Below are 26,549 nucleotides of genomic sequence, written 5' to 3'. Positions count from 1 at the left end.
GTTCAGAAAAATGACTCTTGTCGTGTTTGCTGGCTGTGTGACATGTCTGCTCCTGGGAACAGTGGGTGAGTTTCATTCTTTTAAGAGCTTTGATAAATATTTGTTACACCGAACTATAAAAGTTGAAAGATTAAAAATAGAAATGCATGTTTGTTAATTTTTTTCTCAGCTAATTCTTGGGCTCAGGAATCGTCTGCTTCTTTACATTTTGAATCAGTTTTTGTTGGACAAGAAGTGACTTTAAAATGTTTTCTTGAAGGCACTGGGGCAAATGTCTTTTTCTGGTATAAACAACCTCTGGGACAGAAACCACAACTCATGTCTGAATTTTTCAATCATAAGGAAATTGGAACTTTTGCAGATGATTTCAAGAAGGATCCACGGTTTGAACTGCAGACAAATGAAGACAAAAACAACTTGAAGATCTCAAATGTGAAAATGTCAGATTCTGCTACGTACTACTGCATCAGTTCTTACACGTATACACTCACATTTTTGGAGGCCTATAGTCTCCATGTGAGGGACACGTCGTCTGACATCCAGACTTCAGTGGATCAGTCGTCCTCTGAGAACATCCATGCAGGAGACTCTGTGACTCTGAACTGTACAGTACACACTGGGAGCTGTGATGAAGAACACAGAGTTTACTGGTTCAAAGACTCTGAAGACTCTCATCCAGGACTCATTTACACTCATGGAGGCAGGAATGATCAGTGTGAGAGAAAGAACAACACACAAACACACAGCTGTTTCTACAAGCTGTCCATAAAGAACCTGACAGAGTCTCATGCTGGGATCTACTACTGTGCTGTTGTCTCATGTGGACACATACTGTTTGGAAACGGGACCAAGCTGGACCTCACAGGTGAGAACCTATTATAAAGCAATTAGTTTGATAAAGATGATTTATTTGTTGTAAATTTCAAATAGTTTAAATGTTTTTTTATATGTCCCAGCACAAGAAGGGAATCTTCTTCCCTTTGTGTATTTCCTGAGTGGAGCTCTGACAGCTTCGTTGATCTTCCTCACATCTTACGCAATACACAAGACAAAGAGCTGCAAATCCAAGGGTGGGTGAATTTAAATTCTTTACCTGTCACGACTAAAGATTCTACCATGAAAATGCTTTTGATTAATAGAGGCTGCTTCAGAATATTCTAGTATTCTAAATCTTTGTTCTCACCAGATGCGATTCGCACATCAGGGGTGACAAGATTCAATGTTAAGTGAATGTACAGATTTAATCTGAGGTCCTGCGGAGCGTTTTCAGCATCAGGTGTGGCACGTCAGTCCAGCAGCAGCGAGCTGAGAGAGCCGCTGTGAGATGGGCTGTTAGCCTGGTCAGGCCTCCTGAACCTTATGATATTTTTCTTATTTTCATTGAGACAATAATAATATGATCCATTAGTTTGATTCATGTTTTATTGATTCCCGTCTTGAACCAATAGGACAGAAAGACATCAAACTAGGCCACAGAAATACAGAAGTAGTAGTAGGAAGCGGCCGTCATTCAGACTCAGTTCTGGCTGCTGGAAAGACTGAATGATCTTATGAACCCAGACATGAAGACTTGATTACCAATGCTTTTGTAAAGCTTTTTAAAAGAAATTTCTAAACATCCTCCGTGTCTTCCATTAGATATACACGGAACCTGCTCCATGTAGCGGAAACAGTTGGTGGTTGTTCCTCCTGCAGGCGTCTGGGGCGTCAAGGTGCCAAATACATTTTTGGATAGGCATCAAGCAGTAAATTTCACGAGCGCCAAATGTGAATTTGACGTACGAATCGCCCTCGATGTGAATCCAGCTTTATGGATCAATTCCAATAATATTTTGTGCTACGTTCAAAGAGCTTCCAGTGGTCTTTTAGAAATAAGGATGCTGTTCTAAGCCAAAATAAAACAAAACTTGTGTCGTTTTCTCTGACAATTTCAGCAGAGCGGCAGTAGTTCATTAGAAATACAACTTAGCAGGTGTGTTTATAACATTTGAGTGTGTGTGTGGACAGGCCCCACCCTTTGAGATTTGTATTACATCTGATACCGTAATGATAAACATCCAGTAGCTTGTTGCTTTATGCTGCTTCATCGTTTAACCCCCCCCCCCCCCCCCCTCCTATGATCACCCTACTATCCCCCCCCCTAACATCCCCCTCTCTTCTTCCCTCCTTTCCTTTTCCTTCTGGTCCAACACAAAAGATTTTCAAATACGATTAAAATGAATAAAGTTTGGCCTCAATTACAAAAGGGGTTTATTCAGACATACCTCTAGTTTGTCAGAAGATTCATAACCCCTGTTGTAAAAGTAAAATATGTCCAACAAAAGATGCCGTCAGCTCTCATCTGTCTGCCCAGCTGTTGGACAGGACAAGTTTAAAAAAAAAATCACCTTAGAGTTGTGGGCAGGACTGTTGGCATGGAACAACCCCCCTCCCCCCATGATTGAGAGCTCTCTGTTTTCACATTTTCCTGCTAGCTCACAGCTCCCCCACAACCCTAAACCTAACATTACTGGTGCAACAAAAGTGGCGAACAATATCGGAGCTATCCAACCGTATCGTTTTGAGGCAGATGTCAGCTCGGTGAAGCAAAATGTACATCCAAAACAAACTTGAACCAAACTGAGACCCCAAATGAGAACGTTTCAGTCTGCCTTCTGAGTCTTCAAATAAAAGAAGACATTAAAGAAACCAGCTCCTGGAATGTGGTGGACTGGCTGGTTAATCGGCATGTGTCTCTTCTTCCTCTTTCGGCTTCTCCCATCAGGGGTCGCCACAGCGAACAAGTCGCATGGGAAACTTGGCAATGTTTTACGCCGGATGGTTAATCGGCATGTGTCTGTATTTTGTAAATCCTCCTGGTACCTGTACTCAAAGAACCAAGAACTTGTACATGATCAGGATGGGTTGACATTCAAAAGAGTCCTTGGATTGCCTTAATATTTCTCTGATTAAAGGCATCTTCAAGTAATTCATACACCACTTATCCCTAACCTTCTTGTTTTCAAAGTGAGTGTATTCACAGCCTTCAATAATAACTTGAATCTTCACTTATAGTGAAGTTCTTAGTAAAGTAAGTAAGTAAATCTTTATAATATATAGCACTTTTCTCAGAGAGCGACTCACAATGTTCTTCTTTTGGAAGTATAGCAACAGTTTACTGGTGACTTCTATTTCAGAAACCCTTCCATCTGAAAAACACAACTTTTCCTAAAGAAAGTTTTGTTGATATTTTACAGCAACAGATCGTCAGGACAGGCCTGCTGATGCTTCAGGACTGAATGCAGAGGTAAAAGTTCAGTTTACAACAACGGAGTCAAAAGAAGAAAAACTAAATATAATGTCAGTGTTTATGAAGTTCAACAGATTATATCCTCATTAACTTTGTTTCACTGTGATTTAAAGTGGTAAATATTAATCCTGATATTGACTCTGGTGTCAAAACAAAATCACATGTTGTGTGTTCATGTCTACTAGGGGACAGAAGATCTCCATTACGCTGCTTTAAGTCACAATAAGGCCAACAAATCAAGAAGACAGAAGACAGACATCACCAATGAAGCTGTGTACTCCAGCATAAAGCTGTAGAGCTGGATTTGTTCCTGTTTCTATGAATTAAACTGTTTATATCACTCATATTAATGACTCAATGCCAGATTTATTCAGAATCACTTTCTTCTCAAATCAGATTTAATAGACTGTATTTTAACAAAGTTATATATTAATTCTGTTATAAAGCTCTGCTGTATTCATGTAATAAGTGATTTATTAAAATTCAATTTTTCGTTTCTGATTGTATTAATGAACATGTAAACCTTTATTTTTATATTTGCTTTGAGTCACAAAGTTCTAAAAGTTCAACCAAAATAAAAAAAGTAAATTTCTTGGTGTCTCCATTAGTTTGTCAGCGTTCTTTCATTGTGTCTTAGTCAGCGCTGCCCTCACTGCTAAATAGTGGGTTTCTGCAGGAGAAAAGTGGACAAATCTATATGTGGCAGTCTCTAAGCACGCATGGCATACAGACTGCTCAGTAAACATGCTTGACACCTTTAAAAATTAACGGATTTGAGCACAATAAACTGTTTTTCAAGCTTTACTCAGTAAAAACTGGGCATGATGGCTGTGCAGATTGTGTCTAAGTTGTCTCGGTCAGAAACCGTTTCTGTATGTCTACAGGAGGAGACTTACTCAGTCTGACGTCCACTAATCGGACGACTGACCACGACCTCACTAGAATGCAGTTTAAAAATGTCTTAATAAAGTTCTTGATATTTAATTTTTCAATCACTGGTTATTTAAAATACATACATTTTAGACTGTGTCAAATGTGATCATCCTAATTTGAACCACTTCAATTCATTATAATATAAACATTCAGCCCCAGCTTACATTTCTGTTTTGCAGAATCTTTCACTCAGCGATCCAACATTTTTCATGCTTCTGACTGGTTTCATATGAAGCAACGTTTTTACCGATTATCATTAAAAAAATAAATAACTAGAACATGCATATAATGTTGTACCGACCCGTCCCACTGCAGGCATTCAGTGGCCGAGCACTGTGGGACGTCCTTCTCTGCCGCTGCTCTTCAATAGTGATAGTTTTGGTTTATCAAGATTAACTAAGATGTTTTTTTCTTCCTTCAGCATTTGTGTAGTTTCTTGTGTCGCCATGAACCAATCTGGTAGATAAAAAGAGCAGACAGGAGGCAAAATGTATATCTGTCCGCCTCTTTTTTATTAATTCATTGTTTAATTACTTTGTTAAATAATTCATTAATTACTTCATTCACTCTGGCTGCTTTGAGTGAATGAAACGTCTTTTATACCTCTGATGGTAACAGACTGCAGGCGTGGATCGTTAGGGTTGACCAAACCAGAAATGCTTTTTTCTGTTCAACAAAAAAGTGCCACAAAAGTGGCCTTTCAATTCAGTTGTCATCTTCTTGATCGACATTTTCCTTTTGCAGATGGGTATTGATTGGAACTTGTTATCTACAAAGCAGGAGAAAATGCAGTGATTTTATGTAGGAAATTCTCTTCTTCAGTCCACAGAACAGACATGTGTGAGCTGTAACCTTGTAAACAGCTTGAAGAACAATAAATTCAAACATAGAACACAATGCTCTCCTCTGTGGGGAATAATGCTTATATACCAGGATGCTTCTTTTAACTTCTTTGTGTGGTTAACAGTACAAAGATAAGGCAGGTTTGTTATTTTTGTCTCAAGCTGCTATTCTATTTTTCTGCAGCCTTAGCAGAAATTATGTAATTGAAGATCACACTCTCAATGTGGTGAAACTGAAAGTTTCTGACCCCAAATTTACCACTTCAGTCAATGAATAAATAAAGACCGACTTAGTGACAGGCTGAAGAAAACAGTAAAATGTGTCTGCAGAGAAAACTATAAATGTAAATAAATGAATTTGTCAGGTGGGGACGGTTGTTGAAGGACCCAAAATGCAGAGATGAGGAGGCATGTGGTTCCAAACATAAAGGGGTTTTAATACTCAAACAAAAAGCGCTGCTGAGCTGGGTAAACCAACCAACCAACCAACCAACCAACCAACCAACCAACCAACCAACCAACCAACCAACCAACCAACCAACCAACCAACCGTCGGGGTAACCAGGAACTCAGGGAATCAGACACTCAGGTAAATGACGGTACAGACCAGCACAAGAGGAAGGCAGAGACAACACTTAAATACAAAAAGAACCGACAAGACACAGGTGAAAGCGATCAGGAGAGATTGGGACCAGGGAAATAAAACTCAAAACTATGACATAAAGGGAAACCTTCAAAATAAACAGGAAACAGAACTCAAATCATGACAGAACTAAATAGAAGCCAAAACCAAGGCAAAAAGCCCATATGTTGACACAATTAAAAGTAAACTTTGCTTTTAACCCTAGTGCTATCCTAGGCACTTTAACATTGGTAGTTGGGTCATCTAGACCCACTAGACAGTGCTCTGAACCTTTTTTCTTCAATGATTTGTGATCTTCACTGGTGTCCATGGATTACATGAAATCTTTCCACCTTTATCCACCTTTGTCATGGTAGGGAGAACACGTCAATGCAAGGGTGGGGTCATCTAAGATAGCACAAGGGTTAAAATGCTGAAACAAATCCTGTGCAGCTGAATCACCTAAAAATAGTGATCCAAAATATCTTAATTGGACAAAGTCATTTAACCAGTAAGTGTCACATTAAACTGAACGGCAGAGACGCTTAGATGAAATCCACCAATAAGATAATTAACAAGACTAGTCTAATTAAGTACAAACGTTTTTTGTGGCAAGTTTTACTCCTCCATCAGTAAATTTGGTCTTATTTGGCACCTAGCAAGTTTTTTTTCTTTTACAACTTTGTGGATTGAACATTTTTTATTAAACACACATAAAGAGTGTATAACGAAATATATATATAAAAAAGGACGATGCTGTATAAAAATAAAAACACTCGGATGTCAACCCATCGCACCCACCCACCCACCTAACAACAACAACCCCCTAAAGGTTGGGCCAAACACCGGAAAAACTGTATTTTGTCTCTGTTTTGGTGTTTGGACGTAAAGTCTTACTGCCTTTTTAATAATGTTGGTTATAATGTTGTTTTGTTGTTAATCTGTGAGCAAAATTAAATTCAAGAGAGCAGAACCTTTCATTTTATTAAGATCCTTGATTCAATACTGCACAAAACAAAGTTTTTCTTTTCAAAATAATGGCATAAAATAAACGTGCGCCCCTAAAGTTGCATAACTGTGAATAAAGCTGAAACAGTTTGCTAATCCGGTGGTTCCTCTGGGTTTATTATAAAATTAACCCCCAAAATGTGAAACTACAAAGTAGGATTACAGGTGTGTTCACTAAACATTTTATAGATTTTTCTCACACATACATGAATATTCTCACACTTTACTCGCTTGTTTAAACATAAAGTTCAAATCTTTGCAGAAAAATACGTCTAGATCAACAGCCAATCAGGGCACAGAGCATGGTGAACTGTGTAAAAGAAAATTATCCAAAACCGCATTGAAAATAAATTGCAAAACGAAAAGACCATGAAAGGTGAATTGTGATAAAGCGAAGGAGCACTGTACTGTGTATTGATTTCAATGAAAGTTTCAACCCCCAAATGTCAGAAATCTGCATTGGAACTCATGGACTTGGATCACTTTTTCTGACAAAGAGCACACAACTGAGGAGAAAGAGCAGAAGAACCCCGGTTCTGATGACAGAGAGCTGGACTAACACTTTAATCTGAGCTGCTTGGCCTTCAGTTTGATTTGTCATGATCAGCTTGGTTCCACTGCCAAACAGCATTTTCCCACAAGAGGCCACAGCACAGAAGTAGGTTCCAGCATCAGAGGAGTTCAGGTCTTTCTTCTGCAAACTGTAGGTGCAGCTCTGTGAAGGAGGCCCTGGAGCAGCGACAGGTCTGCAGTCTTTTCTCTGTGTGTGGAGGACCCCCGGTTGAGAGCCACGTCTGAACCAGCAGACAGTTTGTGCTTCCCCACAGTTCCCTGAATGAACGGTACAGCTGAAGGTGATGGAGCCTCCAGGCTGGATGGTCTCTGACGTCGGTTCCTGGATGATGATTTCTGTGGGGCTTTTTCCTACAGAGAATCAGCTTAGTGAAAATCAGAATCCTTCCTTGTAGAATCACAGCATTTAGCTAAAATTAAACCAGTGAAAAACATCAAAGGTGCTCACCTTCAACGCTCAGAAAGAGGCCATCCCCAAATTCCACCATGTTGGAGTGCGAGCTTCCACAGAAATAAGTGGCTGAATCTGAGAGCTGCACATCAGAGATGTGTAAGTGGTTGATGCCTTCCTCCCTCTGCAGAGAGAATCGAGGTTTCTTCTGCAACCAGTGGTCCACTTTAGATGGGTTATCGTATTTGTAAAAGAAAGACAGGAGTTCAGGTCTTCCTCCAAGAGGCTGCTGGTACCAGGAGAAGTGCATCGCCATCACGTTTTCATAGAAACATTGCAGAGTCACATTTTCCCCGACAGAGACGGATCTGACACCAGTGTCCTGTTTAACTGCTCCAGCCCAGATCACAGCTGACAGATGGACTGAAGAAGAGAATATCAGAGATATGGTTTCATGTTTAAACTGTAAGCGTGAAAAACAACTAATATACTCACATAATCCACAGAGGATCACACGCAGCTGCATCTTCTCAGAGCTCTCGATGTCTGAATGTCCGGAGACAAATCGCTGACAACAGTCGAAAAATGAGGTCACATTTAATTGGGTGTTTAGAAGGTCAATCTGTATAAAAGCCCTCCATCCTGCTATTAAAATGACAAACGATTTAAAGACCGACTGCTCTGAAAATCGTGTTTTGGTGTTTTTGACATGTTCTTGTGGCATTTTTCTCAAGATGGAAGACATAGTTCAAGAAGCAGAGACAGGCTTACTCTGGGCCAGGGGTGCTCATTAAGTCGATCGCGTTCTATGGTGTTTCCTCTCTGCCATAAAGTGAACGAGCGCAAAGACAACTGAGCAGGTGTGTTCAGGAACTGAGTGAGGAACCTTATAACCGCGCAGGCGCGACCACGCATTTTAAAACTGCACCCTGCAATCCTAACTGAGCGGTGATCCTGCACGCTCACTTCCCCTTTGCGTGCTTACCTGGATTTGCGCGCAGTGTCAAGGGCCCGTTTTTGTCACTTGGGGGCAGAAACCATTCTGGTTGATCTGATTGGCTGCAATTTGCATGTCAAATCTGGCGAGGCAGCGGGGCGGGACTTTCATTTAGAGCAGGGGGGGCTAACAAGTTTGACACCAAGAGCCGAAGATTTTAACTGTGAGAGTCAAAGAGCCACACCACACACTGACCTGTCAAGACGTACACACACAAACACGCAATTAAAGCCGTATTATTTTCCATAACACACTCCTCTCCTTACAACACAACAGCAAGTATTGTACTTGTGTTTATTTAGAGGAAAGTGTCCACCCTCAATACACACATCAAATGCAGCTTAGCCAGAGTTAACACAGAGACTACCCTGGAGGTCAGATACCCCCCCACACACACAGGCACCTCTCTCTCATCTCACAAACACACATACACACACCAACACACCCACCCACATACACACACACACACGCACACACACACAAACACACACACACTCTTTTCTCTGCCTCTCTCTGACACACACAACTACTCAGTGACATGCAGTGAGGTTGATGGCTGGTGAGGCACTGACTCCTCTGAAATCTGATTTATGATGAAAAACTGAATATTTCACCGTTCATCCAACAGTATTTAACTGGTAATTCTTTGTATCTCAACATTCCCCTTTCAATGACCTTTATACCAACAAATACACAAACATCTGGACAGAGCATCTTTCTGGTGTCTAAGTAATTCCTATTCACAATAAACTCATTAAAGACATTACATTTCAGATGTGTGCAGCATAAATTTAATTTTAACCTTCAGTAATAATGTTTTACTTCTGTAACTTTTCTTTTTATTTAAAAACTAATGATTGCCTTTTTGCATGAAAAACTGATGGAACATTAAAATACTCACACCAGCATGCTCAGTCAGCTGTGTTTTCCAAAATACATATTAGAATTTCTTACCCTGCAGTAGTGATGGATGATGATCTCAGTGGTTCTCTTGTTTCTAGTAATCCTCTGCAGATCAGGTTTATATTCATTCGTAGCCTCTCTGAGCAGTTCCTTTACGTGTCAGTCAGAACTGACCGATGCCTTGATTTCATGTATTTCAGGGTAGAAAACAGGGACTGGCAGAGATATATTGAGGAGAAAACGACGACAGCAGCTTGAGAGCAGCTATTTTACACACGGGTATTTCTGTTCTCCTAAACGTAACAGGACAGACAGAGATTTCAGTCTGTCGTCTTCACATAGCTCAACTATCTCCAGTTCTCTCGCTGCCTCATCAGTGACAAGCAGGGATCTCAGGCTGTCAGTCTCTGCATTAAAAGGGTCGATGAGAAAAATGATCTGCGGTCGTTTCTGCTGCAGGTCCTCAAACCGCAGCGTAAAGTTTCTGTCCAGTTGCGCAAGCAGCGTCACGTAATGTGCTGTGTTCATTTGGATTGCAGCCTTCTGCTGTGAGCTCCGCAAAGAAGGAAAGTGGAATGATGGCCGTTTTGAATGTGCACTTTGAAAAGCTTCAACTTGTTAATAAAGGAGACAATTTGTGTCTGATCAGGAATTTTTTCCATTTTCTCCGGGATATGTTTTGTTCTTTTCTGCCATGACCAATGTTACTGCTTCCAAAAGCTCATAATAATAAACATAGTGACTTGCCATTCTGTTCAGTATAAAAGTAAGAATCTTCCCATTCTTCCAGAAACATCCTGTGTTTATCTTTATACTCCGAATTACACCATTTTGACCATGAGGGTAACAGTCTGCACGCACATCAAGTGTTTATTTATGTGTTCCGGTATTGGGCGTAACCCGCGCAAATGATTGGCGATCACTTATGTGTCGGGAGAAGCATCAAAACACACACACTGCCAAATTAATTTTATTATTATTTATTTTTAATACCCTCTGATGGATTTGAGTGTGGTTTACGAGGGAAAAAACTATGAAATTAGGCACGGTATATAGAAAACATGATGAGAGGCAAAGATGCACCTTGGGGGGGGGGGGGGGGGTACTTGGCAGTGGTCCTCCTCCCATGGTTCCTGTATGGAAACAGGACTCCTCTTTTCGGTTTTAACTACACTTCAGACATTTAGGACCCTTGGTAGGGGGGGTGCTTGGACATCACTGCCAGCAAGCAGGAGATCTCAGTGCCCTACCCGCCAATTTTAGCCGCACCTCCTTAGTTGCCCTTGGCAACGGCGGCCTTGTTCCCTGGGTCCTGGCTTTCTGGGCCCGGCAGCCCTCTCTCCACGCAGGTAGAGGGATCCCTGAGCTTTCTGGCAAGACAAAGAGCCGGGGATCACATCGCACCTGAGCTGGGGGGTGTCCGAGTCCCTGTGGTGTGGGTCCTTGACCCTGAATGCTGGGCCTCGCCAAATTTCCAACTGTGGCCGAGCCTGGTCGGGCCATGTTTACAACACCTCTTGTGGACCACCTCTTCTCCTGAGTGTCCTCCTCCTGGGCAGGGATGGCCGGCCCCTCCCTTGCTCTCTCTTGGACCAACCATGGGCCCTGTGGGTGGCTGCCTGGAGCGTGGGGCGGGTTACCCTTTGGGGATCCAACAGCCCCTTTGGGGATCAGCAACCTCCAACCGCAACTGGGAGAACATCAGGAGGGCCTGGTTTGCTCTACAAATGACACTTGGTCGTTTAAGTTTTTAAAAACAACTTTTTCTGTTTATCCATTTGTTTTTCACCAAAATTGGCCCCCAGTCTAATGTTGAGTTCCTAATTTGTTCTTAATTTGGCTACAAAAACTTTGAGAACCCCTGATTTAGAGCCAAACAAATGACCTGTGAAGCATGTTTATCGACTGTTGGAGGAAACCGGAGTGCCTGGACAAAACCCACATAAGCACAAGAAGAACATAAAAATTGCACATAGAAAAGCAGCTGGGATTATTTTGAACAAGGACCATCTAACTGTGAGGCCACAGCGTTAACCACTGCACCACCCTTTATTCCATTCAATCTTCTGTTTTTGTGATACTTTCTTTTTTCTAGAAATGGATGAATATATTTTTAAATAATCCAAGCTGTCATCTTCAGTTTTACTTGTATGACACACAGACAGTTCCAGCAAATGGGTGATGATTTCAAAAAGAAAAGAAAAAAACTAAAGTCCACAGCAGTTTGATGTTCCTCAAAACCTTTTAGTCTGCAGTCAAACAAACAGGAAATAAAGGAACAGTGATTTTTTTCTCTGTCAATCATGTAAAAGGTTTGGTGTGAAGAAGCATCTGATATTTCAGATAAGATGCTGTAGATATGAGATAAAGGAGTCTTTAGACATACGTGTCTGAATACCACGCCCTAATGAAACGCCCTCTTGACTATAAAGTGTCCTGATGGTGACAGTTCAGCACAGAATGTGGAGCCTCGCCATAATAACAGTTTTCCTGCTCTGCAGCCGCAGTAAGTAATCTGATGAACTCTGCGGCAGTAAAGTTGCTGTTTGACTTTCTAATCAAGAATAATTATTTTCAGTGAGGTAGTGTCTGCTGTCTGTTTCAGGCTGCTTCTGTGAGTCTAAGACTGTGGAGGTCCAGTCTGGAGAAAACGTCACTCTGCTCTGCTCTGATTTCACCAAAAACAGACAACAGACTGACTGGTTCAGAATGGTCAACAGCTCCAAAGTCAGCTGTATCTCCTCCATGTTTGGTGTTGATGGTGATCCTTCCTTCTGTGATGGATTTGATGGTGGAAAATTTAATATGAGTTCCAACAGCAGCTCTGTGTCTCTGAAAATCAGTGGAGTGGATGAGTCTGATTCTGGGCTGTACTTCTGTGGATTCTACAGAAACAGACATACAGTCATTGGAGATGTAACACAACTGATCATTAAAGGTAAGATCATGATTCTCTGATATATTTCTGCTTATCAATTCAATAAAGTCCTTAATTCTTGACAGGGGAAGATAATGATTCCAATGCTGAAGAGCAGGGGAGCTCTCACAGTAAGATTCCTCTTTTCCTGGAGATTCTGTGATTGTTTGAGTATCTGTCACATAAACCAGAATGTAACCTGTCAATGCTTCATAGAGAGGCATGTGAGGATGGACCTGCTGAGTGTCCTCCTGGCTGCTCTGACTGTCCTCCTCTCTGCAGTGGTTGTTGTTCTGGCCGTAAAGATCAGGAAACTTCTGACAGGTAACTTAATAAATAAATACATTTAGTAAAAACTGAACTAATCCATGTTTTGTGTTTACATTCAGCTGCACGAAAAGAACAAGAAAATACAAAGGTAAAGTTTTTTTTTATTTATAGAAAAAGTTCGGTTGCAGTTAGAGACTATCAGCTGTGTCACTGCGATATAAGCAAACTTTACTGTGTACTTTTCCCATTTTGATATAATTTCTTTTTTTCTTTCTTAAGTACAATGAAAACTCAGTCTAGAATGTGTTCCATTTGTGTGTCTTAAACTAAATGAGCTGCTTGTTTGTCATTTTTAAATTGTGACTGTAAAGTTTAGAAAAATGTTTTTGTGTACATTGAATTAATAGGTGAATATTTAGATTATTCAAGCATCAAATTAACAAAGAAAGTGACAAAAAAACTGTAATTTGATTAAATGACTTTGCAAGTCTTTCCCCCTCATGATAGTCAGACTCATAAACTGTTTTTTCTCAGGTTTTGACTGAATGTTCTGATTTGTTTAGAATCTGGACTCGAATGATCTGAACTACGCCGCTCTCAGTTTCAATCAGAAACCAAAGAAAGGCGGCAGGTCTCCATCAGACAGAGAGCTGCAGCCACATGTTCTGTATGCTCCCACCAGGTAGAGTCAGGAAGCTGCTGGAACTTCATGAACACGAGTTCTTCTTGTCTTTTTTATATCTGATCAGGTTTCATGTCTTTAACCTCAAAGTCTGCGTCTGCCTCAGAGTTCAGAGGCTGTAATGGGGCTTTGTTGTTCTGTTCCTGTGTCATGTATGTCATTTGACTGTGTCATCACACACGTGCAGCCAGAGCCTCCTAAACAGGCAGAAAGTGTGTTTTATTACTTAAGATTTTGTTTTCTGACTCTGCAACTCTGAAGCTCCTCATAACCCCAAATGACCTGCAGACATCAGTGCTGTTGTTTTGCTGCAGAAATGTGTTTGTTTCTGTTTGAACTGCATGTTTGAAATAAAGTTCAAAAGTTTTTGCCATCTATACTGAAGCGGATGAAAGGGAGTAGACAAACAGGATATGATGATTGGAGAATTGGTTCATACCAAGAACTGCGTGGTCTGCAGAGGATGGGGGTGGGGGTCATTTTACAGGAAGAGACAACACAGTGTGGTTTGTGTGTTTGTGACACACAACTAGCAAACGTTTAAAAATAAGACTGTTTGCCTATTGCAATGTCAGATTTTGCAATTACAAACTTGATGAAAGCAGAAATAAAGCAGAATTACTGAAGCAGTCTTTGATAACATGCAACAAAGTTTTACATTTGGTAAAGTATCAAGCCACCAGATTACCTGGGGAGCTAACCTGTCTAAAGGTCAGTTACTGATGAGAAAAGGTGTTAAAGTCATTGCTGTGGGTGAAATGTGTGATCACAACCACAGCAGAACTAACTGCAGCTTGATCTTATTACCTTTAAACTTTTTTCCTGACTCCAACCCATTGTTTGTACAAGATAAGAGTTTCTGACGTCACACAAGGAAAATGACTTAATTCAGGCTCCAACCAAATGAACCTAATTCAGTCCCCATTTTTTTGCCATATGGACGTGCCAAGTTGAAATCAAAGGACGTTAGAAAGTAGTGATTGGTCTGGATTGGTCGGAGTCATTGTTTTTTTTGGCAACCACTGTCGCCCATCAGATGTGAGCTTGTTGATAAGCCACACCTCTGAACGCAGGCTCGGTAGAATCTGTAAAATGCTTTAAATACCCAATTTAAGACCACATACTTTTATTGAGGCATCTGATTGGTCATTTTATAACTTTAATAACTTGTACTACAGAAAAAACATTGTAAAAAAAAAATCAAGATTATCTAGAAGGTGTTATAAATCTATCAGAGCAAGAATGATTATTCTGACCAAACAATTATTTATCCCACAGTGAAAATCATAATAACTGAGTTCTTGTTCACCTTCGCCACAGCAAATCAGCTTTCATATATTTGCACAGGTGGTTTGGCAGCGATTTTACTTTAGATGCCTTTCCTGACACAATCCTGTATTTCATATAAATACATACTGTACATAGTTTGGTATAAAGGGTTTGCCCATGGACCCACACTGGATTAAGCTCATTGTGCCCCTGGGGAAGGGGACCGTGGTTTTTTGCATACCAGTCCTACATGCAGCCAACAGCCATCCAGCCGCTTATCAAAATGACTGAGTACTAGCTGTTTATTTCTCAACAGAAGTTAATTGGATTTTGGCTTTTTGGAACCAGCAGGTACTGGCAGTACCACATTTGAAAACTCTGAAGATTTTCTTCACAAGAACGGTCCTCCTTTGCCTGCATGGGGGCCAGAAAATTGAAAAACAGAAGCTGGTGACACGGAGTGTAACAGTGTCCTTTCACGCAGCACATCAGAGAGAGCGTTAGTGTGAACGGGCGTCTGTGTCTCTGCTTCTCTGTCTTTATTTATAAACCAAAATAACCCACAACGTCTGACTGAAAGTTGTGATCTTGTTGAGCAGTAAAGAAGCTGGTTTAAAACATTTGGCTGGAACTTTCATTAAAAGGTGTCTGTGCTCAGGTTCCCGTCAAACGTCCGACTCTAACTTCTCAATGTTTTTAGTTACTGGTTGGTAACCGGAAAAACTAGTGTGAAGTGTGAAGAACCACAAAGAGACACTCGTAAAAGGAGCCACTTATTCTACCTTAAACTGCTTGATGTTATCATCAGAAATGGATCAAACTTTGTGGATCTTTGTTTAAACTAAAACTGTCAAAAAGCTACTTAAAATCTGGATGACCGTCTTTTTGCTTGTCTGGTTTTCTGTCAGTAGATGAACAGATAAAATCAACGGATGTGCAGTTTAGAGCAGTGTTTGCATGCATATGTGGGCAAAAACAGGTCTGCACCTTAGCCCCCCCCCTCCTTTTTCCACTGTGGCTGCAGACACACAATAGCCTTTCAGTCATTGCAGAAACGACACGTGCAACAAACACTGCCGTCATTTTACAGCAGGCTTCTTTCTTTCTTTGCTTTGATATGTAAACACTAAAAACACACCAAACGCGGCTCTCAGTGCCTACCTCTTCTTTCTATTTATTTGGCAGACAAATCCCCACTCATGTTGAGTCCATGAGTGCAGCATATTAGTTGTAGCCCAAAGTTATTTTCTGCCTATACAGTTTTATTTGAATAAAACAACAAATAAACCAACATTACTCTTCAACCAGCACTGATTTTCTAAAAGAAAAAAAAGTACTTCCCTTTAAACCCTACAAAATAAAAGAAGGGGTTTCAACTAAAGTTGAAAGGAAAGCATTTGCAGATATATGAAACCAATTTTCACTACCAACTGTGGCACAGATTCAGTGTGGTTATGTGTTTTTAGGCATGACAATTAACGCATGCATTAGGAAAGGTTCTGCCTAAACCCTTTGATTTTTAGGAAGGAGTGTGTCCAGCTTAGCAGTAAAGAGTTTGTTCAACAAACATCAATCTACGTTGAAGATAATAATGTATCGGTCTATTATTTCATTCTGTTCAAAAACATTGAATGGTATCTGGAAATGATTAAGCTCATTGGTCAATATGGACCAATATGGACCAAACAGTTCTAAAGGCAAATGGGGGTCCCACCCGGTACGAGCGAGGTGTTCCCTAAGAAAGTGGCAACTGAGTGCACTGGTCCAAATGAACCTTTAAAGCTCCCGTTTGTCAGTAAAGCTTTGAATTACATTTTATATTGTTGAAAAAATGTATATGTTATCTCATATTTGCTTTTAAGCATTACCTAGCTATAGGTAATATAATCATGCATGCAAAAGTGTCTGTGTCCACGTTTGTTTCACAGGGAGGTGAAGGTGAAACTCTTGGGAGGAGACAGACTGTCTTAGCGTCTTGCCAGCATCACTGTGAAGGCGATCTGTTATCTTTGTCAAGACCGAAATCGAAGACCTCTCTGTGTCAGTTATCTGTGAGAAAAGACTTTGCAGGTCAAAAGATAATGTGGGAAGACTGTGAAAAGACAGACATGTTGCAATACTGATCGCACTGCAGCTGTTTTTATCTGTTTACCCTCCGTAGAGTTCAGCGCATCTGTAAATTAGGGAATACCCAACTAACTTAATAAAAGAGAAGGTGACAGAATATGCGCCAGAGCGGAGAGAGATTGTTGCTGGGTATTATCTCTGTTCTTTCTCCTCGTAAAAATTTACATTTGGTCTTATGTTGTTATTCTAATGTTGCAGGTTGTTTTAACCCAACACATATTTCAAGAATGGAATATGAATTCTATTCAGAAAACAGTCCACTAGCTGTACAGAAAAGATCTGAAATGAAATGAAAAGTTTTAAACTGAGATTAATGGTTATAAATAGAAAGGAGTGGTTTAAAAGAAAAACACTGATTTACAGGTATAGAATCAGTGAGGGATTTGGGAAGGGAGAAAACTTGAAATGACAGCTCAAGGTCCAGGGATTTTATTGAGGTCCGTGATCAATGCATCATGATGCCAGATCAGTACATTGAGGTCCGAGACCTGTGGTCAGTGTGGAGAAGTCTGTGATCTGTCCGACGTGGTCTAACAGAAACGTATAGAATCAAACTAAACTACAAGTCAGTGGACATAAACATAAATGTACCTGAAGATAAAAACTGGTTGGTGGAGGTAAAAATAAAGGATTACTTTTAATTCATACCCATTTTTACCACCTGAAGCAAAATGCTTAGCAAAAATTAGTCTAAAGTGATTTTATTCTTGGATTCTGGGACTTCTTGCACTGCCCTCAGTGCCTTTCATTCAAAAAAAAAAAAAAAAAAAAAAAAAACTTCAACTAATGGGAAAAAGTCCCACAGAAACCCCTTCTACCCTTTAAGTATGTGCCAGATCTGAGTGAAAAATTTCCTAAAGCACTAACAAAAAAGGCATTTAAGGAGCAAAATATTTTTTGTTAAGCAAGAGAAACATACACTTTATACTGCAACACAAATATTTTGTTGGTAAAATTTGGGTTTTGCTTTAAAAGACAGACATGTTGCAATACTGATCGCACTGCAGCTGTGTTTTATCTATTTCCCCTCCGTAGAGTTCATTAAAATGTAGAAAAAGCAGTGGTGCTTCAACTAATGCTTTGTTACAACTATCCTTACAAGTGAACACGAGCTGGTGAAAAATGGATAATTCTGTACAGAACACTCAGGAGGCCTGCACCAAATGCTGTAAATGAAAAATACTTGTATAGCACTTTTCTACATCCTGGAAGGCCCAGTGCGCTTTACAGTCACATTCACCCACACATTCACAAACTGACTCCGCTGCCGAACCCTGGCACACTCACAAACCACTGTTGCTGGGAGTTTAGACTTGATTTTTGGGGCTTGTAAGTGGATTTCAGGTTAATGTAAAAATAAACATGACTAGACTAGACTAGACTAGAAATCTGCAAACCAGGTTTGTCCAATAACAATTTTTGCATCTGCCTCTCTTCATTTGTCCATCTGTAAGTGTTAGTAGGAACTAGTTTTTACTGCTGGTTTAAGTTCCCCACTCATGATCACAAAACTGGCAGACAGCATGTTTCAATTGGAGCAGGTTTCATTAGCACGGCTAAAAGTCCACAAATCTAAATCTGAAGATGGTAGGACACAGGGCTGATTTGTTTGGTTATTTTGGAACAGAGCGATGTACCTGGAACTAAGCTTTTGGCAGGGGAGCTGTAGCCGAAGGTCTTGGGTGGAGAGCCAGACCCACTGACCGGGAACCAGATTGGGTCCTGTGCTGGTCGGACTGTTCTTGGGTCCGATGGATTGCATGCTGGAGCTGTACTTGAGTAGCCACTCGTCCACTGCTGGCAACTCCTGGGGTTCTCCTGAATAGGGAAAGAACAGTGGTTAAACCCCCGGCACACACTGAAAGGCAAAGAGCTCCGTGGTTGCCTTCCTGAAGGAATTCTGGGCATATTCAGCGCAAACCAGGAATTAAATTCAGTCCTTTTGATGTTAGCCAGAGTAGGTATGGAGAATCCGCATGATTTCCTGGTTCAGGCGTTCCACTTGGCCATTGGATTGAGTGTGGTAGCCGTAGGTGAGACTCACGTTTATACCTAGACTCTTGCACATCTCACGCCATGCCCGTGAGGTGAACCAGTGGCCACGGTCCAACAAGATATCCTCCAGGAGACTGTAGTGCTGGAACACGTGGTTGATGAAATGTTCTGCTGAGTCTAGAGCTGTGGGCAGTTTGGGCAAAGGAATAGGCCTGCATGACTTTGTGTTACCTCTCGAACGTTGTAGACAAGTGATGAACTCCACCATGATGTGTGACCACGGACACTGTAGTAGGGGGAGTGGATGCATGAGGCCGGCTGGAAGCTGTTGAGGAAACTAAGCCATTTGACAGGATACATGTCAGGTTAAGTACTGGGCTACGTCTGCCTGCAGCGTGGGCCACCAGAAAAAGTTTACAGTAATTGTGTGCTGGCCATACCTGGGTGTCCCGCTGCAGGCAAATCATGCACACGGTGGAGTATCCATTGGATATGAGACAGAGGGACATATACCCTATTAGCCGGGCCCTCAGTTGTATTGTGTTCATTCAACTCTTTTAATATGTCTCACTGTACAAGAGCCAGGATCAATGACCAGGGCATGACGGATTCTGGTGCGACTGGTTCATCAGACGGGTCGTCGTATAGAAACTCCTGCTGCTGGATCCAATTTTGGCGAATTATTCTGTCACAAAACGGGCAGACGACTTTATTAGCTCAGCTAAATGTCCACAAATCTAAATCAGGGTCAGGCAGGCAGGGGTCAATAATGAGCATGGGAGCATCAGGAAAGACACTAAAGTAGTCCAGGTGAGAATCGGGGCAGGCGGCAGGCAAAAGGAGTCGGAGAAAAACCAGGGCCAGGGATTCAGAATGTCTGGTCCAGGAGAAACACTTCGTAATGCAGGTAGAGTGTGTTTAAAAAAGGTTTAGAATGAGCTCAAGTAAGCAGACAGCATGACGATTTTACAGGCCTTTTATTAATGCGTTTTATTCAGCTGGGGCTCTGCACATAACCCTGTTAGGATTCCTTGCCACCACTCTGACCTGCTGCAGATCTGAGCAAAATTTTCAGCACTAGACTGTTACATTCACTTTGCCGAATGTTGGGAAAAACTGTAGACTCCAGCATTGTTCATTTCTCCTGACAGCGGTCACTGCTCTTGGCAGTGTTGCTGCTCCTTACCTATTGGTGGGGTGTAAGGGCTGGTGGTCGGGACCTTGTGGCGTCAGGTAGGAGGGGCATCTGGGTGGATGGTACAGTGCCTGTCTAACCTATCAATGGACGTAATTTCTGAGTCAGCGTAAACCAGTGCTTGATTGTTGCTCGCCCTTTTTTGGTATTAGCCTGATTGCTAATACCTAACTTAGTGTTTTCTGGTTTAGTATAAACATTTCATCTATAGCAGGGGTCAGCAATGTTTATGAACTGAAGTGCCACTTTCAAATCTTCTCATTAACAACTGTGCCATCACCAACTATAATGCAAAGTCTAATAAAAACATGGTCAATTTATCCGAAATTTTATTTACTTTAATTCACAAACAGCAGGTCAAATAGCTCTTTTAAACATATTTTGGCATCAACTCAAAAAAGTGCTTTCATAACAATATTGCACAAGGAAAGTAGGCCAAAGTTGAAATAGTATTGAAACTATGTTTGTTTGAAACCAAAAGTACTGCATTTGGGGCATGAACAAAATATCATCAACACTTCTAAGAACTTCACAATTGAAATGAAAAAAGAAATGAGTGTATTTTGGCTTCTTCTTCTTTTGTTACATCATACGGCAGGGCCTGAGTCACTTAATGTAAGTTCATTCTGTGATGGTGCTTTTATTGCATGTAAAATTGAATGTTTTTTATTGTTCATTAGTTTTTATATAATTATAGTAATATGTCACAATAGGAAAATGTCATTATTCATTATTTTCATCCCCAGTAAATGAAGTGGTGATCAGCTGTAGTATTAATTTTAAAACTTGTTCACATTTCATACTGACATTTATTTGGCAGAACAGAAAGAAAGTCTGGGTTTAATCTGACATCCATTGGTTATTATTCAGCAAACTGAATTTAAAACTAAACTTGAAACTTTATAAATGTCGGCCACTAAGACACCAAAACATCACCTAGAAGAATTTCACACCACCTACCATCTTATAGGCAAAACATGTTTTTTTTCTCTGACCGTGCGCGTTAATTGATTAAAATTAATTAATTAGTTAATTAATTTAAAGCACTTAAACGGTGACGTGCTGAAAAGTGGCAGTATTTATAGGCTATAGGTGGGCGGGGTCAAAGTAACAGTGCTGTGTGATTGGACCCTTTCTTTATGACCCCAAAGGGGAAAAAAAGATCATTTTGAGATGATCACTCAAACCCAATTTAGCTTCCAATCTGAATAATACAAATAGGCAACAAATCAAAAGCTTTATGTCGTCACCCCCTCGCGTGCCACTACTGTCTTTCCCTCCGTGTGCCACCTGTGGCACGCATGCCGTAGGTTGTTGACCCCTGATCTATGGCATACTAGTAAGTAAACTACTGTGTTAACCACCTGCTGTCCACGCTATTCAAAGCTTGCAACGTAATTGCTTCTCCTTGCTTCTCCTTAGAAAAGCAGAGGGTTCGTCATTCAGAGCGGGGAGAAGGAGAATCAACCTGTCAGTCAACTGAGCCATCAATCAACTGGCTGCCCTGGAGAAATATCCATATCCCATGAACCACACGACTCCGAACACTCTCAGAGAGGAGGAGGCAAAGAGAAAAACTGAATCCATTTACTCATTTCCAGTATCAAGTCTATTTACTTTGACACACCCACAAGCAGCCAAACAGCATTGACGTCACTTCTACTCTCAAGCCCTCACTCATGATGCAACAAAAAGAAACACCCAAGCTCAGCTCTATTTTGGCCGCATCCCACAATCCCTTGCTGCCATTAGACTCAACGTGCACGTGAGCACCACTACAACATAATGCAGCTTTCAAGTTAAAAGCAATCATTAAAAGCAGTGTTAAAAAAACCACCATCACCAACGGGTTTGGAAAAGCTGGTCTGATGCATGACGGAGAGGAGAGGACAGCGCAAGCTCAGGAGTGAATTTGTCTCAGGATGAGAGTGACAAACTGACAGCGACAGCGAAGGAGAGACGAAGAGAGTGTGACAAAGAATGTCTGGCGCTATTCCAATCCGACACTGAGGAGGAAAACTTCCATGGTTTCAGTGCACAGGAGGAGTTACTGCTGCTCTCAGTGACTTTTAATGGTATGTTGTTTTAACTTGCCCCGTTAGTGCTGTTAATGCCATATTGCTGCCGTGTTACTGCCGCGTCACATGCACTGTTTGGAATATTTCTTTGTTTTCAGTAGCTACTTGGAAAAAAATGTAAGACTAAGGTGAATTAAAAACCTGTGCTCCTAACACATGCTAATGAAAAAGCAACACAATACGATGTCTCTACTTTGAGTTGTTGACAAATGTCCTGAGACAAGTCCTTAAAATGAAGTGACACTGTTTTATGAAATACCTATTTGGGAATAAAGATGGATACATTATTGACACAGCTGTGGAAACGCATTCCTTAACAAAATTCCCATTAAAAACTGATGCCCTTCTCACAGTTAGCTCTAAAGTTTCTTTGCTAGCCCACGTGGTGCTGTCTTTGACTGTCAAGGGTGACATGAGGGTCTTACTTTTCCATTGAGTTGTTATGATTCTGTCCTGGGCCTTCACTGTCACCCTCCCTTTTCCCTTCACTCTGATTTCACTCACTTGTAATGTGTGATAACTCATTTTGCTCCAGTATTTAATAGGCTCAGGTTCACTCCTTCACTGCAAGCTCATTGACTCAGTTCACATCCCAGCATGTCCTATTTAATGTCTACTTTAACGTTTATGACCCTGTTTCTGGTTTGAGTTAAGTGTTCTCCCTGTTCCTTTTGGAAATTTCTTGCTTGTGTTTTACCCCTTTGCTTTGGCCTGGGAGTTCGAGGAGTGTTGGTTTCCTTGCCTCATTATTCTGTTGAGAAGCATTGCTTAACACCGTTAATCATTGGTTCTACGAATTCCCGCCCTGTCTTTTAGGTCTGAAGGAATCTCCTGCTCATCCAATTGACGTTATCTGCTCTGTGCTGCAGGATTATTCTGTAGCCTCTGTAGTATAAGGAAACATAACCGTAAGCTATCATCTTGCAACTTGGATCTGAACTCAAGATTAATATTGACTTCAGTTTATCTGATTTTCAGGCTCACCTGTGCATCTGGCTGCAATCAAACTTCCTCCCAAATTTACTAAAAACACTATAAACCTAGACTTACTTGGGTTGTCCTCCTTTACTCTAAACATAGATCGGCACATACCTGTTGCCAGAGAGCCTGGACAGGTGTGCAGAACATCAGTGCATGCATGTAACTGTCAGGTAGATTACTATCACAGTGCTCACAAATGTCTGAGTTACTGAGACCCATCTTGAACATCCTCTGTCCAGTGTAGTAAATTCTGTGAAGAGTTTTGAATTGGATTAGTCGGAAGTTTAGACTTTTTGTCAGTTTAAAGGTGTTTAGACAAAATTCTGACCTCAAGCGTTGATCTGTGCTGCTGCATTTCATTAGCCGCGGTTATGTCTGTGAAACTTTGACGTTTTCCTTAATTAACTTTAACAGTTACTTGACTACATGATGGACTCGCTGAGCTAAACTTAAATATTACAAAAATACATTTAATTTAATTTCATAATCTATCAATATGTTTACTTGAATTCTAGAACTTGAACCAAAGGTTCCTCAACTTTCTTTCCATCCCTGCACTGATCTTGTTTAGATAAAATCTTGACATGGTTGGTTTCTGTGAACATGTGATCATATTTCCTAAGAAGGCAAAGTGTGTGACTTCAGACGGACCAATCAGACGCAGTCTCTCATCTATAAAGTAGAGAGAGTCAAGCTTTTTGTCATTCAGCGCCAGAATCCAAACATGGTGACACCTGCTCAGTTTGTCGTCATGCTGACATGTTTGCTTTCAGGGAACTCTGGTGAGTTATGATATTTCATGCTTAAAAAATATTTGAATATCTTCATTTGTGCCAAGAGAGTGAAAACATTTGAAGAAAGGTTTGAATTTTAATTCTTTATTTCAGCACAGAGCCCTCCTCTGGGATCATCTTCATCTGATCACCAAGAAAGTGTTTTTCTATCAGCTCACATTGGAGAAACTGTGACTTTACAATGTTTCTATGATGGAGTTTTTCTGCAATATATTTTATGGTACAAACATATTCTGGGACGAAAACCAAAACTTATCGCATATTTCACCAAATATGAAACACCATTAAAAATTTCCCATGAATACCAGAACAATCCACGCTTTACACTAAAATCATCACAACAAAGTAGTAATTTGACAATTTCAGATCTGAAACCATCAGACTCAGCTACTTACTTCTGCATTTCAGATCATCAAACATATTTGTTTTTTAAATCAGCTTTTACACTTGATGTAAAAGGTTCAGGTTTAACCATCCAGACTTCAGTGAGTCAGTCGTCCTCTGAGAACATCCATGCAGGAGACTCTGTGACTCTGAACTGTACAGTACACACTGGGAGCTGTGATGAAGAACACAGAGTTTACTGGTTCAAAGACTCTGAAGACTCTCATCCAGGACTCATTTACACTCATGGAGGCAGGAATGATCAGTGTGAGAGAAAGAACAACACACAAACACACAGCTGTGTCTATGAGCTGCACATAAAGAACCTGACAGAGTCTCATGCTGGGATCTACTACTGTGCTGTTGTCTCATGTGGACACATACTGTTTGGAAACGGAACCAAGCTGGACCTCACAGGTGAGTTTTACCTTTGAAGAATAAAGTTGTGGATGAAACAATAGTCAAGCCAATTTAAAGTTAAATCATTATTCTTCTGTTGCCTGACTCTGCAGCTCCTCTGAACTCTGTGATTCTGAACACTTTGGTTGGATTATTGACGGTCATGAGCGTCCTCGTTGTTTTTCTGCTTTTTCTGCTGTGGAAAATCCACAAGAGCAACAACTGCACCTCCACAGGTACACAAACTTCTCTCACTGTTTCACAAATGTGTTCTTGAATTAAACTTTTCTGTCTTCAATAACCAGAGGAAAGATCACCTGCTGCCCCCTTAAGAAGCTCAGAGGTGAGACTCAACTCTCTTCAGTTATGTTAATCTTGGATTCCCACAAAGTTCACACTGTGATTCTCTTCTGTCAATTTGGTTTCAGGCTGAGAACAAAGACACAGAAAGCCTCCATTATGCTGCTGTTAATGTTAAGAAGTCCAACAGATCAAGGAGACAGAAGAACGAAGCCAAAACCGACTATCTGTATGCGAGTGTGAGACAGCAGAACTAAACCTTTAGGTCACTGAAGAGACTTTAATGATTTTTTTTCTAAATTAAATTTAAAAAAGGTAAAAACTGTTTTTTCCATGTAGTTTTTGGTGAAGAGAGTAACACTGGTTTTTTTTTTAGGAAATTTTGTTTGGTATGTCCAATATATTTTTATTCCTAGTGTTTTATGTATATTGAGTTATAGCCCTTTTGCTCATTACTTACGAAAGATCAAACATCTTTTTTTTTATTTGATAGAGATCTTTTTTAGGAAATTTTTTAGGATCCACTGTTGTTTATCCTTCAGACATTTGGAAATTACTCTCAAGTTTTACACACCAACATAAGTTTCATTTTCTGTGTTTTGTAACCTTTAGGCTCAAAAACTAAAGATTGTTTTAGAAACAAATCAAACACAGATTAATGTTTTTTTTAATTTAACGAATGATATAATAATGCCCTTTCCATATTTAACCCCTCTTTTATCATTTAGTAGAAGGGTAGGCTCCAGCAACACCATGATCCTGTACTGAAATTAGCAGGTATCCAAAATGTTGGTTGAATAACTGTGAAAAGCTGCTGACAATATCATGTTAGCCAAGATTTAGTTATTCTAAACAGCTGTTTGTAATGCTGTAATTTTGCATTGTGTGTTTCTGTGGCTGGGGCAAGGGAAGTCTGAGAAGTCTGGGCATCTCTTGTTAGACTGCTGCCCCAGCGGCCCAGTCCCAGATAAGCGGAGGAAGATGGATGGATGGTGTTTCTGTGAAATGAAAACTGTATTTATTTTGACAACAGGAAACAAATAGAACAGATATTTAAGGGATTTTGTGTTTGTTCCTTTACTTCCTATTTTTCATCTGCTGGTGTTACTGGCCTGCATGTTTACCTTTCTGCACATCTTCCTGTTTCTTTTGGTGGAAATGTGGGGTAAAGAAAACAACCATCAATGGCTGTGTTATTTTAAAGATTCATACAAAATGCTATTAGATCAAGAGTAAATACACAGCTCAAAGGTTTGCTGAATCTGAGGAATGAAAAAGGCACAGCATTTTGGTAAGAAAAAACAATACAGCTCATGCAAACAGAATACGGGATGAAGTCACTACTACCCTGCCCTTGTGTGGAGGGTAAACATAAAATTTCACACTACATTATCACATTTCTGATGAAATGACAATGAACACTGAAAATCCAGTCAAATGTTTAAGAGGATTAACATTAATGTTGTCACAGTCATAACATATGTTGCCTTCCTACTCCTGAAGAGATTTCAAATGTAAACATCATTAAACTTTGTAAGAGTTACACTTCAAAGATTGTAGTTTCTTCTTTGGGGAGCACATTAGTGGTGTCGCCTGGCCT

General features: G+C 40.5%; 3 protein-coding genes across 4 annotated transcripts; 2 read left to right on the top strand and 1 right to left on the bottom strand.

Moving 5' to 3' along the window:
* Nucleotides 1–26,549, top strand: LOC101169026. 2 transcript variants are annotated; one of them, XM_020701953.2, is made up of 5 exons: nt 1–65; nt 170–865; nt 24,763–24,885; nt 24,955–24,992; nt 25,078–26,549. In XM_020701953.2, exons 1-5 carry the CDS (start codon nt 11–13, stop codon nt 25,204–25,206), a joined length of 1,041 nt encoding a protein of 346 aa, XP_020557612.1. In that variant the 5' UTR covers nt 1–10; the 3' UTR covers nt 25,207–26,549. The 2 variants fall into 2 exon arrangements, with proteins under 2 accessions (XP_020557612.1, XP_011471722.1); XM_011473420.3 differs by lacking the exons at nt 24,763–24,885; nt 24,955–24,992; nt 25,078–26,549 and adding exons at nt 957–1,070; nt 3,237–3,286; nt 3,475–3,848.
* Nucleotides 6,552–8,250, bottom strand: LOC101163310 (basement membrane-specific heparan sulfate proteoglycan core protein-like). The gene is made up of 3 exons (XM_020701956.2): nt 8,154–8,250; nt 7,716–8,081; nt 6,552–7,618 (listed from the first exon to the last, which is right to left on the bottom strand). Exons 1-3 carry the CDS (start codon nt 8,182–8,184, stop codon nt 7,161–7,163), a joined length of 855 nt encoding a protein of 284 aa, XP_020557615.2. The 5' UTR covers nt 8,185–8,250; the 3' UTR covers nt 6,552–7,160.
* Nucleotides 11,961–13,747, top strand: LOC101163558. Its single transcript, XM_004086748.3, has 6 exons — nt 11,961–12,064; nt 12,164–12,496; nt 12,562–12,606; nt 12,692–12,799; nt 12,865–12,893; nt 13,309–13,747. The coding sequence occupies exons 1-6, from the start codon at nt 11,998–12,000 to the stop codon at nt 13,429–13,431; spliced, it is 705 nt and encodes a 234-aa protein (XP_004086796.2). The 5' UTR covers nt 11,961–11,997; the 3' UTR covers nt 13,432–13,747.

Source organism: Oryzias latipes, chromosome 18 (genome assembly GCF_002234675.1).
Source record: "Oryzias latipes chromosome 18, ASM223467v1".
Lineage (NCBI taxonomy): Eukaryota > Metazoa > Chordata > Actinopteri > Beloniformes > Adrianichthyidae > Oryzias > Oryzias latipes.
Note: the sequence above shows the minus strand (reverse complement) of the source record. Positions and strands in the feature narration are given on the sequence as shown.

What these genes read in the sequence shown, in the direction of transcription:
- LOC101169026 (XM_020701953.2), top strand. Translation starts at nt 11, where the DNA reads ATGACTCTTGTCGTGTTTGCTGGCTGTGTGACATGTCTGCTCCTGGGA. An exon ending in TCTGCTCCTGGGAACAGTGG is followed by an intron (nt 66 to 169) that starts GTGAGTTTCATT and finishes TTTTTTTCTCAG; the next exon opens with CTAATTCTTGGGCTCAGGAA. An exon ending in CCCCCTTAAGAAGCTCAGAG is followed by an intron (nt 24,993 to 25,077) that starts GTGAGACTCAAC and finishes ATTTGGTTTCAG; the next exon opens with GCTGAGAACAAAGACACAGA.
- LOC101163310 (XM_020701956.2), bottom strand. Translation starts at nt 8,184, where the DNA reads ATGCAGCTGCGTGTGATCCTCTGTGGATTAT. An exon ending in TGTGATCCTCTGTGGATTAT is followed by an intron (nt 8,082 to 8,153) that starts GTGAGTATATTA and finishes TCTCTTCTTCAG; the next exon opens with TCCATCTGTCAGCTGTGATC. An exon ending in CCTCTTTCTGAGCGTTGAAG is followed by an intron (nt 7,619 to 7,715) that starts GTGAGCACCTTT and finishes GATTCTCTGTAG; the next exon opens with GAAAAAGCCCCACAGAAATC.
- LOC101163558 (XM_004086748.3), top strand. Translation starts at nt 11,998, where the DNA reads ATGGTGACAGTTCAGCACAGAATGTGGAGCCTCGCCATAATAACAGTT. An exon ending in AGAGCAGGGGAGCTCTCACA is followed by an intron (nt 12,607 to 12,691) that starts GTAAGATTCCTC and finishes AATGCTTCATAG; the next exon opens with AGAGGCATGTGAGGATGGAC. An exon ending in GATCAGGAAACTTCTGACAG is followed by an intron (nt 12,800 to 12,864) that starts GTAACTTAATAA and finishes GTTTACATTCAG; the next exon opens with CTGCACGAAAAGAACAAGAA.